This window comes from Pocillopora damicornis, chromosome 11, assembly GCF_964200805.1.
Source record: "Pocillopora damicornis chromosome 11, jaPocDami1.2, whole genome shotgun sequence".
NCBI classification, from domain to species: domain Eukaryota; kingdom Metazoa; phylum Cnidaria; class Anthozoa; order Scleractinia; family Pocilloporidae; genus Pocillopora; species Pocillopora damicornis.
The window spans coordinates 2,365,608-2,383,409 of NC_142680.1; the positions used below are offsets into that span (position 1 = coordinate 2,365,608).

At 35.4% G+C, this 17,802-nt stretch overlaps 2 protein-coding genes across 2 annotated transcripts; one reads left to right on the top strand and one right to left on the bottom strand.

Moving 5' to 3' along the window:
• Positions 1–222: 222 nt before the first annotated feature.
• LOC113682926 (G protein-coupled receptor-associated protein LMBRD2) lies at positions 223–9,226 on the top strand. Its single transcript, XM_027200112.2, has 14 exons — positions 223–526; positions 747–958; positions 1,844–2,011; positions 2,395–2,605; positions 2,968–3,042; positions 3,563–3,729; positions 3,843–3,914; positions 4,531–4,583; positions 4,776–4,957; positions 5,197–5,330; positions 5,828–5,936; positions 6,553–6,754; positions 7,134–7,177; positions 7,348–9,226. Exons 1-14 carry the CDS (start codon positions 353–355, stop codon positions 7,636–7,638), a joined length of 2,094 nt encoding a protein of 697 aa, XP_027055913.2. The 5' UTR covers positions 223–352; the 3' UTR covers positions 7,639–9,226.
• Positions 8,688–17,637, bottom strand: LOC113682927 (S-phase kinase-associated protein 2). The gene is made up of 13 exons (XM_089187063.1): positions 17,206–17,637; positions 16,434–16,605; positions 15,951–16,059; positions 15,412–15,526; positions 15,203–15,276; positions 14,971–15,049; positions 14,624–14,685; positions 13,708–13,812; positions 12,992–13,046; positions 12,393–12,462; positions 11,538–11,589; positions 10,588–10,695; positions 8,688–9,884 (listed from the first exon to the last, which is right to left on the bottom strand). Exons 1-13 carry the CDS (start codon positions 17,548–17,550, stop codon positions 9,698–9,700), a joined length of 1,533 nt encoding a protein of 510 aa, XP_089043189.1. The 5' UTR covers positions 17,551–17,637; the 3' UTR covers positions 8,688–9,697.
• Positions 17,638–17,802: the final 165 nt, after the last annotated feature.

Genomic DNA, 17,802 nt, shown 5'->3' on the forward strand with positions numbered 1-17,802 from the left:
GATACCATTGGATTCTATGCAACGTTAATTTAATATTTCAACAACATCTTAGCGACACCGACAAGAAGACGAAATGATAATCATTCTTGAAATTAACGGTGAACAAGTTTGAGTACGTCTCCATAGGAAAGGAACGGTTTTTGAGTGATCAGTTCTACGTCCTTTTACTCGTACCCAGGCTCTATCAAGCCTTTGCGAAAAGTTGCTAGTTTCCAGGCTTCCTGAAAAGACAGCTATGATCGGTCAGCTGAGGAACTTCTGCCATATCATCAAACTTTTAAACACCTTTTCTAAGCAGACTCATTACTAAAGGACAAAAACTCAGTTCGAGTGGGAACCAAGCTATTTCAAGATGAGTGCTGCACCGTTTACGGTGGAAATGATCTTTGTCTTCCTTCTTACCCTATGTCTTCTTCACCAGTATGGAAACTGGCGAAAGCAACATTGGCTTGTCACAACAGCAGTTTTTATTTCTTGGTATTTCTCGTTTCTCATCGTCTTCATCCTTCCTTTAGACGTATCAGGGGTAAGTCTAAGTATTTTCCCAGAAAAGAAGGACTATCTTTGTGATATATTCTCGAAACGAGGACCCGTAAACCCTGTTATGAAACGTCAGACCTTGTTGGTTTTATTTTAAGTGGATTTCACTTCAAATTACTTTGTTTATAATATCAAAAACAAACGTTCTACCTGAGCAGGAAGATCGGATTCAAAACGTAGAATGTAACGTTTTGTGCACGATTCAGACATTTTATAGGAAATGTTTGTTTGAAGCTGGATTAAACATCAATGAACAGAAGAGAGATCTTGGCTCAAACTCATCAAAAAATAGCTCCGTTAAGAACTCCAGCAAGACGACTCCGTCAAGTGACTGTGAGAAGCCCTGGAGTTATCTACCAGAGCACGTTCTTCCTGATCTTTGGCGGGTTGTATACTGGTCTTCCCAGATACTTTCATGGTGAGTTCAAGGACTGGACAACAATGATAAAAATCGCACATGAATGAATAATTTTTGATGATTGACACTTCAGATTCATATGTTGCAGTCGGTGACATGACTGAATTTGGGGTAGAGATTAGTATATTTTTTCATAATTTTTCATAATGAATTTCTGGGAGCAAGTTTTAGAATTTAAGTATGTATGCTTTGAAGCTTTTATCTAAAAGCTTTGCACCTGTACTCCAAAACACCTTTTGTTTGGATCTGTTTATTTTCACCGATTTCTTTGTGAAATTGTTTTAAATTTTGCTTCTAATTACATAATTTTCAAAAGGATAATGACTCTTTTGTTACCCACATATGGAAACTGTGATAAGAATCAATTATTGAATTTTTCTACCCAATTTTGACCCAAATGTATCCAAGATGCAGAGAAAATCATACAAATATGCCTTATTCACCTTAGCTGCAGAGCAGGCATAATTTTGGCAAGCTAGTACTCAGAATTCTCTTCATGAAAATTATGGTGGCCGTCTTTGATTTCAATGGCAGTGGAGTGCTGGGGAGAGAAATAAATTTGTACCAAGGGGGTAAGTGATGGTCAAAATTAAGGAGAGGGGTGGGAGCAGGGAAGTGAATATTTTGCCTTTCCCAGCCCCCTCCCCCACCACTGCCTCTATCTCCAAATAAAAAATGGCTGGTTGTACAAACATTCTTCAGAATTGAGGAAATTATCACCAACTAGAGAAGCTCTTCATTGTTAAACACATTCTCCTTGTAAAGAGAACAATACAGAAAATGTGCATACTGATGTTAGGGTGTGAAGGGTTATGTGTTAATGTGGATAATTAGAACATGCAGCACACAAACTTTCACTCTAAAAGTTTTTTCTCTTTTGTTTAGGCTTATCCTGCCCATAATGCAGTCATACTCCTATGCTGGAGATTTCACTGTGCGTGGAAAAATTAAAACTGCACTGTATGAGAATGCACTGTGGTATGGCAGCTATCTGATCATCTTTGGTATCCTTCTTGTTTATGTCATCGTGAAACCTGATATTCATTTAGATGGGTAAGTGCTGTTTCCTTTTTATAAAGAAATTCTTGTTTTCTGATGTGATATTTGGGTGACTGACTGTTTGGGTTTGTAGAGAGAAAATAATTTATTTTAGAGGTCGATGTTTTTCATCTTGCCACAAGCGTGGGACAGAGAAAAAATTCTGAGTCCCCATGAGGAATTAAACCTCAGACCTTTGGATTCCATGCTCCGATGCATCTGAAGGTCTAAGGTTCGGTTCCTCATGGGACTCACAATTTTTCTTTGTCCCATGCTTGTGACAAGATGAAAAACATCTTTCTCTATTTATCTACCGAGCTCAAAACTTGCCATCTCTCTTATTCTTTTTACAAAATTTATTTAAGTATGAGTATGTTATTTTTTTTTTATCAAACCAGAGCAAATCTCCAAATTCTTGGTATCACTGCTTCTAATACTTGGGGGCTACTTCTACTGGTATTTCTGATGGGTTATGGATTGGTTGAAGTGCCACGCACTACATGGAATACTGCCAGGCTAGAGCTCCAGATGGCTCATGCATATTTCAAGATCTCAAAGCTGAGTGTTGAAAAAGAAGAAGCTGATGAACAGTTTTCAGAAGTCTTAGAGGTAGCCAGAACTGCAGCCAGTCTTATCATTTTGAGTTCTTGAGTAGTATGTGTACTGTCCTTACAGTAGATAAGTTTTAGCCTGTTATGTCATTCAGGCAAATCTTCTTTATGATTTTTTTTTTTCACTGAGGGCTTGTGATTTCTTTCTTGTGTAATGTTAATATGTTTTTTCCACATGATGTGTTTTCATTTTGATCAAACAATGGAGACCTTTATGCTCTCTCAAGAACCCACTGATCTTCTTTAAAGGAAAGAGGAAATATTCTTTGAGATACAAGAATGATAGCAACCAAAATAATTGGTTGTGTTTTTGACTTTGTTGTTGATGAGATTTGATTAATTTGATTAATCTTTTTACAGGAGGTACATCGTGCATCAGAAGCCATACGTTACAGGCACCCTCTTAGAAAGTACCTTGAAGTTATTATAAAAAAGGTAAATTGAATCTTACTGGCTCACTTTGCTAAAGCTTATTCCAGTTTAACCCTTAAACTCCCAGAAGTGATTATCATATGGAAGACTAGGTAGAAGTTGTTATCTTGATCTAACACCAAATTCTTGTAAATGATTTACAATCCCAAGTAGAGAGAGGGACTGTGGGAATAAATAGTATATTGCCCAAGAACACAACACAGTGACCCTGCAAGGGCTTAAATCAGAACCTTACAACCTAGATTCCATTGTGCTAATCATATGGCCATCACATCTCTCACTCATTTCTATATATGTTGACCCTTTAAGTCCTAATAGTGATAAGCATCTAATTTCTTCCAATGGTATCACCCTGAATCCAACATTAGGGTCACGAAAATAAAGAAAAAAATCGCAAACTCAAGAAGCCTATGATTATAAGACAAATTCTCTTTGTAAGTACCATAGGAAAAGTATAGAGAGTAGTGTGGAGAACTTGCATACATGTACTAATGTTAGGGTCAATTGATTATTCATGGTGTAGTTCCCAGAGGAGTCAGGCTTCAATAGAGGGACTGATGACTATGTTGATTACGAGGACTACCTTAGGGAGACTGGAAGTAAAATCACAGAGACACACACTGAGAAAAGCTTGGTGAAACTTCACAAGAGAGTAATCATTGTCACTCATACTTCAAGACGGACACATTGGTGAGAAGATAGTAGATATTATACACTGCTCTTGTATCAATCAAATTAGAGTTAAAGTTTTGTTAAGAAGATATAGTGCTTGATAATGGCTTTGTTTTGTTTTCTAATCCTAGTCAGTGGAACATGCAGCTTGAAAAGGTGTTTGAGTTGGAAGACTTATCACGGAATGCTGGTAGCAGTGATAGGTGTGTATGGCATAGTTTATGAAAAATTTGTAGGATCTTTACTTCATTAGAGGGCAGAAGGTTAAGAGAATGAGTCTGGAAAAACTGAAAGTTGGGGTATTAGTGTTACTGAAATCCAGTTTTAGAGATGTATGTTTTAAGCTCTGTCTAAGTCTAGCACTCTCAGTAGTGTTTTTTAGTTGTGTTGTTCTGGTCTTATGAATCCTTTCACTTGTAAGGGTGAACAAATTGGAATTTCTCATAACAATGTTAATGCTTATTCTGAAGGACAAGGTTATGAAAAGAAAGAAAAATAAATACTGATTTAACAGGAAATTCTTAGAGCTAAAATTATAGGAAATGTATAGCAGACAGTGCAGTAAATTGCTTAGGGTTAGTTGATATTTAGATCTTGGGAGTAAAAGGGCTGACTTAAAGTGATCTAAAGGGTGTGAAATCAATATAAAAAGATGCCTGTGAAATGTTAAAAATTATGGTGTTGAGTCATGTTGGACTTTCTCTAAGGCTCTATCTAAGGGTGTAGTCTTTCATCCTTGTCTATCCCCAGCTGCAACTGTGTCAATTTATTCTCTCAGTATTTTAAAAAGATGTCTTTAAATTTTTTTTTTCTTTCCAGACATTACAAATCATCTTTAAAAGGGCCTTCCACTGGAATCAAACCAGTTCTGGGTATGTAAATGTGATCTACTCCCTTAAAATTGCACAAGATTAAGTTGAAAATGCTCAATGGTGACTCTTCTAGTTCTTTACCTTTGAATGAAAACTTTACCTTTCACATCTTTAAAAAACCTGATTTCCAGAAAATTGAAATGTACTTTTCATGGAAGTTTTACCTTTTTTCTATTTCACGCATCATTTTAGAGTGGTATTGGCGTGTCTGGCTGTTTCCATTGTTACTGCGCTTCACAGCAATTCTTCTGTTTTTATTGTCTGTGACTCTGGTGTGGTCAGAGGTGACATTCTTCAATGTTCAGCTAGTGTTGTCTATATTTGCACAGATGATACGCAGTGCTAGTAAAGGATATTATTATTTCTATGTAGAGGTGAGTTTAAAACTTGCAGATGTCAACACAAAATATTTCTTTGCCTCTTCTTTATTTACTGTGGAACTCAGAAAATCATGAACCCTTTGATTTGCTTCTACTTGTTAAACTGTTTACTGTTCACTATAAAGTTCAACATACACAAGCAAACATGAAAGCTATATAGTATTGAACTGGTTAACCCTAAAGTATTTTTCAAATATTAACAAAATTTGAGCTCAAGTTTGTTTTTGTTTCAGGTTATATCATGTATAATCATTTCATACATGTGTGTTTGTGTGTACTACACTGTATTCAGAATGAGGTTCTTCAACTATTACTACTTTGCACCCAAGCATCAGACGGATCCAAACAGCTTGCTCTTCAGTGGATTGTAAGTAAAACAGGGATCAGTTTCTATAAGCCTTGTCAGCCCAGAGAGTTATGGGAAAGGAATTTCTCCTTACAACATTAGTGTATATTTTAAAGCAGAGAGGTGGTCTGTAAAATAAGGGAAAAAATCAATGGTTATTGTTTTATTTGGTACCAAATTCTCAGAATGAGTGTAAAGAAATGCATAGCATCCAGGGAGTAGAACTGATATAATTGTAAACTTGGAGGTGAAAAGGTAATGAAACTCTTTGAAAGTGAAGAATATATTTAGAGCATTCATGACTGATGTTTGAAATATATTTCAAGCCAGGGAGCATTCAATTTTTAGAACATCAGATCAAAGATAAAGACATTTTAAGTTAAGATGCAAAACAGCACTTGACTAGACAAGCATTGATTGTGGACTCTTAAAAGCATCATCACTGTAACATCAGAAAGTTTGTGTTTACCAGGATTTAAAAAAAAACTTTCAATGTTAGCTTTTGTCTTTCTTTGCAGACTTCTCTGTCGCCTAACATATGCTTTATGTCTTAACTTTCTTGCTGTTATTCATCTTGATGGCCATGTGACTGGGGAAGCAGAACCAGTGGAAACTTCCTTTACTAAAGTAAGGATGATACATCTGTCATGTGCAACACTTTACCAAGTTGTAGGGGTGGGGTGGGAAAGAGTTAGGAAGGGGTGGGGGGGTGGGTGGGTGGTAATACCAACCCTGAACTTAATTCTTCAAAGTCTTTAAATGTTAAATGAAATAAAAAAGATTACAGCAACATGATTTATCATAAGGACTCCTCAGACTTTGAGTGTGGATCATCACAGCCAACTCTTTTAGTAACTGAGAGATTTAGATAACAATTGTGAAGGAAAGGGTCTCAGAAAATATTTATCAAAAAATTGCCCTTCTTTTCTACTTGTTTGTGTGATCCTTCCATCTTCTCTCTTTCCATCTTCTCTCTTTCCTCCATTAGCAAATTTGAGATGATTGGTGTAGATATGGAGAACATTGTTTTGTGCTTGTTTGTCATTTCTAAGATTCTGACATGGAGAATTTGTTTAAAAATCCAAAGGTTCTCTGGTGATCATCTCCTTTGTTCTTGTGATCTTAAAGTTTGATTCAGGATTGACATTGTAGGCAGAAATTAGACGATAATCACTTTTAGGGGTTTAAGGGTTAACCTCTTGTTGGATAGACAGTTAGATTTACCCTTCTTTTTGTTTTACAGTTCATGGGTCACATGGATGTACTGTCATTAATTTCCAAAGGAGTGAACATGTACTACCCAATGTGTGTTGTACTGGTGTGCCTGGCTACATACTTCAGCCTTGGCACTAGATGTTTAAACTGTCTTGGTTTCCAAACTTTTATCATTGAAGATGATCTGTCAGCAGAGTATGTCAGTGAAGGAAAGGATATAGCACGAAGAGGTATACTTAAGTTACATGTGTAATTACAAAGATGAGATAGTTTTGTAACATTTCAAAGAAGCTGTTGCAAGGTTGTGTCACTATCAGATTTCCTTTTCAAACAAGTGTCTATGACTTTAAATGTCGAGGATTGCAGGGGTAGGTTGAATAAAGCCTTTAGTGACTTTTGATGAAATATCAAATTCTCCTTGTGATGTACAAGGAAATATAAGTCAATTTGTAAGGAGAATTTTGGAGAATCTTGTTGTGTCCTCAGGCTCCATAATTTACTCAGCTTGCAGTGTTTCTCTTCACTTGCATATTAGAATTTAATTCTGTTCACATGACATGTTTGTCAAGTTTGTGTACAAAACAATCAGCATGTTTTTGTCCTTTGCAGAGAGAAGAAAGAGAGAGATGCTGACAGAAGATGGCAGTAGAAAGGTTAGTTACATTTGTCCAACTTTTCCATCACTAGTATCTTTTTGTTTGGAAATTCTATGTAGAAGGAATTGCATAAGTTCAAACTCATGGAGTTTAATTACCTGTTAGAATTGATAGGTACAGCAAGTGATCTTATGGTAATAGTAAGAACCTACTCTGTGTTTTCCTAGGAAACTTGGTCAGAAAGAGCTGAGTCAGCAAAAAGAAAACTTACTCGTAAATCAGATCATGAAGGCAGAGGACTCTCAAACAAGGATCATGCCACATCTAGCACAAATTTAACTGCATCAGATGGAAATTATGCAAGGTATTCACGGTTCGAGCCTGAGAGTGATCGTGTAGAGTTGCTGTCAGCTGCAGATTATGATATCAACAGTTCAGGATCCAGTTATGGTGGTGCCTCAGGTTATGGAATATCTTCCTCTAGTCGAGCACCAAAGAACATTTTTGATGATTTATAGTGATTGAAGATTTTAGACTTAATCTTGTCTTTGTGAAGTTGAAAATTGTAAATGAATGTGACATTTTCCTCCTAGTTCTACCAGAGTCACCTTTTAGAAAATAAGCATTATCAAAGTCTCAAATGTCTTCCTTTTCTTAAGCTTCATCCCTTTGTAAGGAATTGTTTGTTTTGATGAATTGTCCTTTTGGGCAATGTTGTTCAAAGCAAGATCAATATATATTCTGGGCTAAGGGTCTCAGCTGAAACAGTATTGGTCATTTTTTTAACGGATGATTCCTGACTTGATTCAAATTACACTTGTGGTCCAGTAAAGAAACAAGAATGAATGATAAATTTTCAATTACTGTTGACTTGAACTTTGGAGGAAAAAAAAGTTGGCTTAAGTTATAGGGGTCAGTGTTGAATTTCAAGGTTCTTGTTAATAATCAAGTAGGTATTTTGGTTTTATCATGTGTTTGCTGTCATTGGTCATTTTTGAACAACAAATTTGAAATGTCAGTCTTTTCATAAGGACTTAAAGTTAAAAAATCTCAACCAATATTTTGCCAAACTTGAAAAATTCATATTCAGTTGTCCGGGGCAAATATATTTCTGTCTTAGCAAAGTAACTTGTGTAGCTCATTAACCAATCTGAACAAATCCATGCAATTTTCATTTCAATCCAATTCTTGAAAACAAGTTGCATTTTAGATTTTTTCTTCTAGCCCTTAGCCTGGTTATGTGAAAGGCAGTCAGATGTTAATTTTGTCCATGATTTCTCATGAAGTAAAGGGGAAATTAGGGCTTAAATTTCAGGGGTATTACCCAAGGGTATGAGTGTAAGTAGTGTATTTATATAGTAAGATGGTAGATTGTACAGCTGAAAAGTAGTTTCATAAAAAGTCATTGTGTTTCCAATTCAATAATACATAGGCAAGATGGAAACAAGCCATTGTTAACTGATATCAAACTATTTTAAACTGAAACATGTATCAGTTCTAACAAACAATCAAAGGTGGGTTGATAGTTGGGCAAAGTCACTGCAACAGAAGTCCATAAGCTTGTGTATTTCTAATATGACTTATTGTATTTATTACTTTAACTTTAGGAACCATGGAACATTAAGAGCCACTGAAATTAATATATTGAAATGCTATCAGTTGGATAGCATTTGCATGTGTTTTGATATGGCATATTCTGTGTGCATCACAACTTGGGATAGCCACCATTGAAAGGGCTAAGCTGGAAATGCTTGTGAATTGGATCACTGTTGTTGGTTACCCTTTAACTTCCAGAAGTGATTAACAAGCAAGTTCTCCCTATAAAATCTATACATCATCTAGCAAACAGGTAATGAGAATACTTAAATTTATCAGATAGAAGTTATCTTGATCTAATACCAAATTCTCACAACTTATTTGCTTAGAAAGGAGTAGCTGCCAGAGGGGAGAATTAACAATTAGGGTGTTGAAGGATTAAATACACTAAGATCTGAATAGCTGATTGATGAACTAATTAAAATACATATTAAATTTTGCCAACGAAGACATACTCTGTACTGATGTAAGAGAAAATATAATTACATTTGGTATGTTTCAAAAACTGAACAATTAACTTCTTTATTGAAAAACTGTCCAAACTAAGAAATTTGTGTCAAGTCTGACTTACATATTATACCAATTTTTCTACCTTAAAATAATTGCGTCTCTCTGAGATCAACTGCATCTGAAAATGCTGGATATAAAAAAATATATTTAGAAAAATTTAAAATTTTGAATTGAAATGAAGATAATGTCATGCAATTTTAAGTTTCTTTTTTTCGAAGAACCCTAAATTCAATTCCGCGAATTGAAACTTCTTGGAAAAAAAAATGAAGCCTCTGGGACTAAAAAAAGTCTTATTTCTCTAAAAAGAGTACATGAAACCAAAGGGATTGATTACAATCATTAACCATGATACAAAAATTTATAGGAGAGAAACTTTTCGAAATTTAAATCAAATTCCCCAGAAAGAATCTTAAAAAGTGTAAGAATATCTCATGGAGATTTAATAACCTAATTTAAAATAATTAGTAATTTTTAATCTTTGCACTGGACCCCCCATATCATTCCTAAGTACACAGACCCAACCGGTCTTGCAATAGTTGAGAAAAATGACTTGTTCACATTGACTTTTGGAAGGTCAGCCTTCAGTAGTTCTACACCTTCTGTGTTCAGAAGACCAAAGAGCTGCAGAGTTTTAAGTGATTTGATCTTGGTAAATAAGCTGAAAAGTAAAATGAAAAAGTTATTAATGTGTGGAGGATGTGAAATTCAATGTAAGGAAAAGAATGTTTGGTTTTATCAACTAATTTGATCACATAATGTAAATTGGCCACTGTAAAGAGTTTCTAAAGCTGATACTGTAAGCATTTGCCCTTTGTCAGAGTGAATGGGGAAGAGCTAATGCTTGAAACTCTTTACGGTGACTAATTTGATAAATCAAAATTATCTTGTAATATCCCCACTGACACAGTATCACAGTTTCTTTTGAAACTTACTCCCTTCATCAAGAAGATGGTTGATTGCCTGAATTGGCAAACCCTGATGGTTATATATTCCAGACAGCCAGTTTTAAAATTTCATTTTCAGTTATGAGTAGTTTTGTGTAGGTTGGATAAGAAAGAATTCAGGTTGTTGTTATTAACAAAAGCTGCAATGACAAAATGCTGAAGGCAGGGGGAGGGGGGGGGGGAGGGCAGGGCAGGGGAGGGAATAACCTGCAATGAACTTGCACCCCATCTGGCAAGGGTAAAAATACTTCCAATCAATTCATGTGACTATAACAGGGGTAGGCTCTAACAATGATAGGCAACTAGTTCTGCAAGACTTAACAAGAATATATGAACACATTATGATGATAAAACAATAAATTAAATTTAAAAAGTCAGCCCACTTAACATGTTTTAATAGTGGATTCCATTTGTTACCTGAAAGAAACTGGTGGAATACTGTAACATCTGCTAACACCCAACCAAACCAAGTTCTTTAGTTTGAGAATTGCCTCTAGAGATTGAGTAGTTAACATTACTCCATCACTGAAAAGATAAATTATCAGACTATTAGTTTACAAAATACTTTCTTACTCTGACAAGTATGAAAATTTGACCTTTCCAATAGACAACTATAATTCTAAGTTGTGTGCATTCTTTATGCAAAGTTTCAAATTTTGTTCTACTTAAAGTTGCTTCATCATCAGTTAGATGGTCATTATGGCTGAAGCTGAAAAAGTGTCTTTGAAGTGTCAAAATGAAAAAGCTTGTCTCAAGAATCTGGGGTGGCCAACTCTCAGAAGCCTTGGAAAGCCAATTTATTTAATCTACCCAGAGACTTGAAAAGTTGGTCAACTAAGTTACCCAGGTTTTGCTTTACTCTCTACACCCTAATGTTAGAATCCACGTTCTCAATACTCTTCTTTGGGCATTTCCTTTGGTACTGACAAGGAGATTGGTTAAACAAACAAAATTTCTTAGGTTGGTGATCATCTCCTTTATTCTCACGATTTTAAGAAATGATTCAGAAGTATTACTGTAAGGAGAAATTAGATGCTGGTCACTCTTAGGGTTTAACCCTTTCACTCTCAAGATCTGATTAGTAATTCTCCTTACTATCTGCCATACAATTCTTATGATTTTAGTTCAGAGAATTTGGTATTGGATCAACTAATAATCCCATGATTGATAATCTTCTCTATTCTCATCACCTGCCTGCTTGATATTGTATTGATATTGTAAGGAGAAATTCTGTCTTGGTCACTTGTGGGAGTGAAAGGGTTAAAGGATTAAGCAAAGCCAGACACAAGTTGTTAGTCTCTCTGAGTCTGTAACAAAATACAACACGATGACTGGAAACTTATTATCTATGTTTGTGACATTCTTACCTGACATCCAAATGAGTTAGTTGAGGACATGATTTAACAAGCTGTTTGATGCCTATTGCCAAGAGAGATAAGAGTGGTTTAGGAATGTAGGAACTGTAAGGAAACTATGAAGAAATGTTGGTGGTCAAGAGTTGGGATGTGAAATAATGATGAAAGGTGCTTGTTTTAGAAAAATTGCCCCTTTATATGATCAGCTACAGTACACATGCATTGTGCGTGGTTTCTTACTAATGATCTACTGGAGGACAGAAGCATTGATGGTTTCAGCATAAATAACATTTTACTTTGTTATCATATAAAACAAATAAATTCCATTTTGCTGCAGGTCTGTACAGTCACAGAAGTTGTCAAAATGTGATATGAAAATCAGTGGAAAATTTGGTTGTGCCTTTTGTGGCACTGTTGTTTTTACCACATTTTGATGCATTTTATGAACTATTACTGAACAGAAGCACAGCAACATAGAATCTATTTATTAATTAGTGCACAATATGTCATCACATAGGGTCATCAGTTAGAGTACAGCAACATGGAATCTATTTATTAACCCTTTACCTCCCAAGATCTCATTAGTAATTCTCCTTACTGTCTGTCAAATGATTCTCATTATGTTGGTTTGGAGAATTTGGTATTGGATCAATTAGAAATCCTATAATTGATATTTTTCTTTATTCTCACAACTTTTCTAAATGATTTTGTATGGATATAGTAAGGAGAAATTCTGTTTTGGTCACCCATGGGAGTTAAAGGGTTAATTAGTGCACAATATATCATCACATACAGTCATCAGTTAGAGTAGAGCAACACGGAATCTATTTACTAATTAGACTAAGTGCACAATATGTTATCACATACAATCATCAGTAAGCGTCTCTCTACATCCACTGAGGTTGAGTTGTTGCAGCTGTGGTAGATTCTTTATAAGCTGTTAAAATAATAAATTTAAATACACTGTGATACTTGGAAAACCATCTACTCTCTATACCCTCACATCTGTAGCCATATTCTTAATACTGTAATTTATTAATTTCCTATGGTGCTGACAAGAATCAGTTGTTTAACAGTCGGGATCTTCTTGAATTGGTGATCATTTTGTTGTTTCTGTTACAGTTTAGTTTTCTCAAGCCTAATTGGTTTATTCCTTGGAAAACAAAATGTTAAAAAGTATTTCTAGTATCGGCCATTTTCTAAGTTTTAAAGGAAATGTTACCAATTAAATATGTTAAGTAATTTTTTAGAATGTTTCCAGATGTAATGATGTTTCATGAAAAGTCTGTTCTTCATAATTTTTATACTAGACTAATTCAACACTTAAAAAAAAAAATTAATGCACATATCATTTCTGACATGCTAAAATGACTCTTTAAGATGTTTAATTCAAGCAAGTCTGATAAGATCTATCTATAAAAACAAAATCTATAGATAAAACAAGATCTAGATATAGGATCATCTACCTGCATCATTGTTGCCTTTGTGAGGTTTGTCCATGCTAAATTTAACTGCTTGAGTCTAAAATAAAAAACTGAAGTAATTTAACATAACATATGTACACGTATTATATTAAAATGAGAGTTATCTGTCAATTGGCCAGATTTGAAATAAAAATTCATCAAACTGATTTGTATGGTAAGCTGAATTATAAATGCGTGCATTTTGATTGGTTCTTGAAGGACAGATGCATGGATGACGTGTCACCATCAAAAACATTTTGCTTTTCTATCTTGTTAACCCTCTAACTCCCAGATCAAATTTGTAATTCTCCTTACCATCAACCATACAATTCTTATGTTAGTTCAGAGAATTTAGCATTGGATCAACTAATTATCTCCAATTTGATATTTTTCTTTATTCTCATCACTCATCTGGTTGACATTGTAAGAAGAAATTCTGTCTTGGTCCTTCATGGGAGTTAATGGGTTAAAACAAATAGATTCCATTGCCATGGGTTTACAGTAATGGATCACAGAAGACTTCAAGATGTGGTCAGAACATCAGTGACACACATGGCTGCACCTCATGTGCAACTTTTTATGGTCTTACCACATCTTGATGTTATCTATGATCTTTTACTGACCAGACCCATGGCAGCAGAGAATCTATTTTTTAAATACAATCTAACATTAAGAATGCATTTTTTCTGATCATAATAAGTTTTTTAATGAACATGCACCTGGAGTTTTTTCCACCTTTAACCAAGGAGCAAATTCCTGTGATTGTTACACCAGTGCACATGGCAAGATTTAAAACTTCAAGATTGCGCAGTTCACTGACGGCTCTAAAATCAGAAAAGAAGGTAATATGCATCAAAACAAAGGGTGTAAAAAAGGTATAAAGTATCTACAGAGAAAAATTATAATTGGAATTAGTATTTATATTTATCATTGCAAAGATTGAAGCAGCAATCATCAGAACTCATCATCACCATTATCATCTCTAAAACATAAGTGTAATTAGTCCTGTGATAAATCTATTTTATCTTTTAACCCTTTAACTCCCAGATCAAATTTTAAACTCTCCTTACTGTCAACCATACAATTCTTATAATGTTAGGTCAGAGAATTTAGTATTGGATCAACTAATTATCCCCTAATTTATATTTTTCTTTATTCTCATCACTCATCTGGTTGATATTGCATTGATACTGTAAGGAGAAATTCTGTCTTGGTCACTCACAGGAGTCAAAAGGTTAGGTAATGAACTATTTAGATTCTATTATTATTATTTTTTTTAAACCCTTGAACTCCCAGAAGTGATCTCATCTAACATCTCCCTACAAAATCCATACATTACCTAAAAAATAGCTGATGAGAATACTCAAACTTATCAGGTACATGTAGAATTTATTGTCTTGATCTAACACCAAATTCTTGTAACTGATTGACCTTGGGAATTCAAGGGTTAAGTTTTGGAGGAAAGAAGGGTAAGGAAACTTGAAACCACAAGGCTCACTGCAAAGACCATGCCAATGATCAAATTACGATTGTTAGTGAAAAAGTGTTCTCTTATGAACTAGCAACTGTGCTTTTCACAGTGGAAAAGGTCTGATTGTGTAATTTACTACAAAGGTCAATGTATCTTGTTCTTACTTTAATATGGCTGTAGAAACCTTGCAGGATTCCAAACTGATGTGGGTCAGCTGTTTCGATTGCTTAAGTGAAATAAACGCACAAACAATTTTATGAAAAGAGTTTCATAATGTTTTATGTCATCTCTCATTTGCGCTGCAGCTTACCCTACCCTACTACACTTGGAACAGACGACGCTTAATACAAGTGATTTTCTTCTGTAGCATATAATTCGATGAAAAGATTGAAAGTAGCTTGTGTCTTTGGAAATGGCAGAAGAATAAACTCCTAAAGCCCTCATCTTCAACTCAAACTTGAACATTTGGAAAGGGTCTTTTGATCTCAAGAAGTCCACTTTCAGTACATACCATGAGAAGGCAGAGGAGGGTATCCTCTTGAAAACTGCATGACGTGGCATCTAATAATCTCAGGTTGAATAACGACTTACTTAAAATGACAAAGAGGAAAGAAAAAAAAAGGATTAATGTTAGTTATTTATAATGGGTGCTTGGAAATAAATTAAACCGTAATTGACTTTTGATCCAACATCAACTTTTCCAAACTTCGGGCTACATATGGGTGCTTCTGGAGAACACTAACCTTGGTGACTTTGGTGACAGAGGAACTACATCAAGGAAGAATGGAGCATTATCATCACATAAAGGTGAAGCAACCTGTAAAAGGGACATTAAAATGTTATTGATGAGAAATAATCTAAAACAACATGTCCATAGAATGTTACTGAATGAGTACATTAAATGTAACTGCAGAAAAATCATGGACATGAACACCTGAACACCTGCGGTTACCTTTGCATGGGCTATTCGCAACACCCTGGTTCCTCGTTTTAATACCTTTCCTAACAAACCAGGTAAGAGGTTTGACTTAGTCATGTCTACACGATGCCATAGACTTTCATCATACCTGAAAAGGAGAGTGTTTAACCACTGAGATCAGATAAAAGTAAAAGGAGATGCATCAACAGGAATAATTGATGCATTAAGACTGGGGCAGAGGTTTCAGTAAAAGCTGGTTACAAGCGGTGAACCACCACATCTAAGACCTCTTACTTCCTTCTGTTTTTTCAGTAAGCAGGCTCTCAAGTTTGGGTTTTGCATGGGCTTTCACAAGGGTGAATTACAAATTTTTGGATTATAAATTTTATTGGGAGGGGCATGCCACCAGACAACCCTAGGAAAAAGGAGAATTGCAGCTCCTTTACAGGAAAGGTCACCTATTACATTACAGCAGCAGCTTTTGGAAACAATTTATTGACACCCCTGCTAGGGTTACATTTAGCATCACGGACTGGCTGCCACTAAGACTAATTAAAATTTATGTTACTTACGTTAGCCTTTGCCAGTGTTTGCAAACTCTGGCGCATCTTACTATTATCTTCTTTGGTAAGAATTGAAAGATTGACAGAATTATTTCATCAGATAACATCATCCAATAATCTGAAAAAAAAAATTCATTGAAGGTCATGTGAGGATGTAACCAAAAAGTTATATTGTTAACTCTTTCACTCCCAAGATCTCAATAGTAATTTTCCTTACTGACTGCCATAAAATTCTTATGACGTAGTATGGAGAATTTGGTATTGGATCAACTAATAACCCCCTGATTGATTTTTTCCCTATTCTCATCACCTGTCTGCTTGATATTGTCTGAAATTTTTCAAAGAAAATTTTGCAATTGTCATTCATGGGAGTTAAAGGGTTGACCAGTTCTTGACATAACAAATAAGAATGATTTGTACTTTTCCTTGATTTGAGAGACTTTTCATGATATATATATATATATATATATTCCAGTCCTAATTATGCCTTACTAGGAGTAGGTTTTTCTTTCACATCAGTTCTTTTCCTTTTATGAACACAGGCTGTTGATTCTTTTGATTTTGGTCCACTTTTCCAGGCTTTGCTGTTAGTGGATGATGAACCACTTGCCACTAAAGATGAAGTTTTTCCCCAATGACTAACAACAAACTTCTGACAGGGAGCCTGGAAAACAAGACAAAAGAAGTTGATCTCTACGTGTCTGCTTACAAATGGATCTAGTCCAAGAATAGAAATGGATATGACTTTATTACTGTCATCTATGCTGTCTGTATGTAATAATGAAAAAAATTACCATCCGAGGGATATTGTCCGATTTGACACTTAATTCTCAGAATGAAAATTAAAAGAAATGGCAGGTAGTACGTAGAATTATGATACCCTGTCAAATCATACTGACTTAAAGTTTGGCTTGTACATAGATCTGTGTAGAAACAAATAAATTTTGACATAGGACATTGATAAAATTTGACCTAAAAGTTGTGTCCAGAAAGATTTTCCTGACTTTCTTTCTCTCGAGCGAAGAATCAGGGGAATCAGATTGCTTAAATGAATATTAAAAATTAAACCAAGAAAAGAATAACATTCAACAGAGCACGTCGATTTCAGCTTCATTAACATACACAACTGTGAGGCAATACACACAAATGTGGCGGGAATGTTTGAATTATACTCACAGGCAAATAAATTATTAAATATAACAATACGATGTTTAGCATAAGGCTCAATCCTCGCAAAATGTTCATTCACGAAATTCTTATTTACCTGAAGAATGGACTGCCTATTTAGTGGATTCACTCTCATTATTTCTTGGCTCAGTTCTCGTTCGTCCGCGGCGGGCCATTGCAGCTCTGCAACGCCAAGTTCTTTGTATGTTAGATCAACCTTCGATCTGCTAGATGAACATGTTATTTTTGAAATTTCTGTCCCAACTACATCCTTGTTTGGATGTTTCTGTGACCCGCCTTTGGTTCTCGCTGCACTTCTTTTCCGATTTTTCCTTCGCACGGGGGCCATTGCACCAAATCGAAGACAAATTTCCCGCTTAGGAGTGATAAACGAATGAAAAACAGGCAGGTACTCACCAGATCGAGGCAAAGCAATCACCATATCGAGGCAGAGGCGAAGGAAAATTCAGTATACTTGGACAACGGTGTGAGGGAACAGAAACCTAGCTTCATTCTCCTCTTGTTCAAGTGTTCCTCAGGAGAAAGTTAAGGGTTGAAAGCTGACTTCTACGCGGCAACATGCTCCCCTATGAAGTTCAAGATAAGCTCTGAGACCCCCTTCAGATCACACAAGCAGACTGACTTGGAGATTGCGTTGTGCTGTAATGCCATTAGCGCGTTCACGCAAACTTTT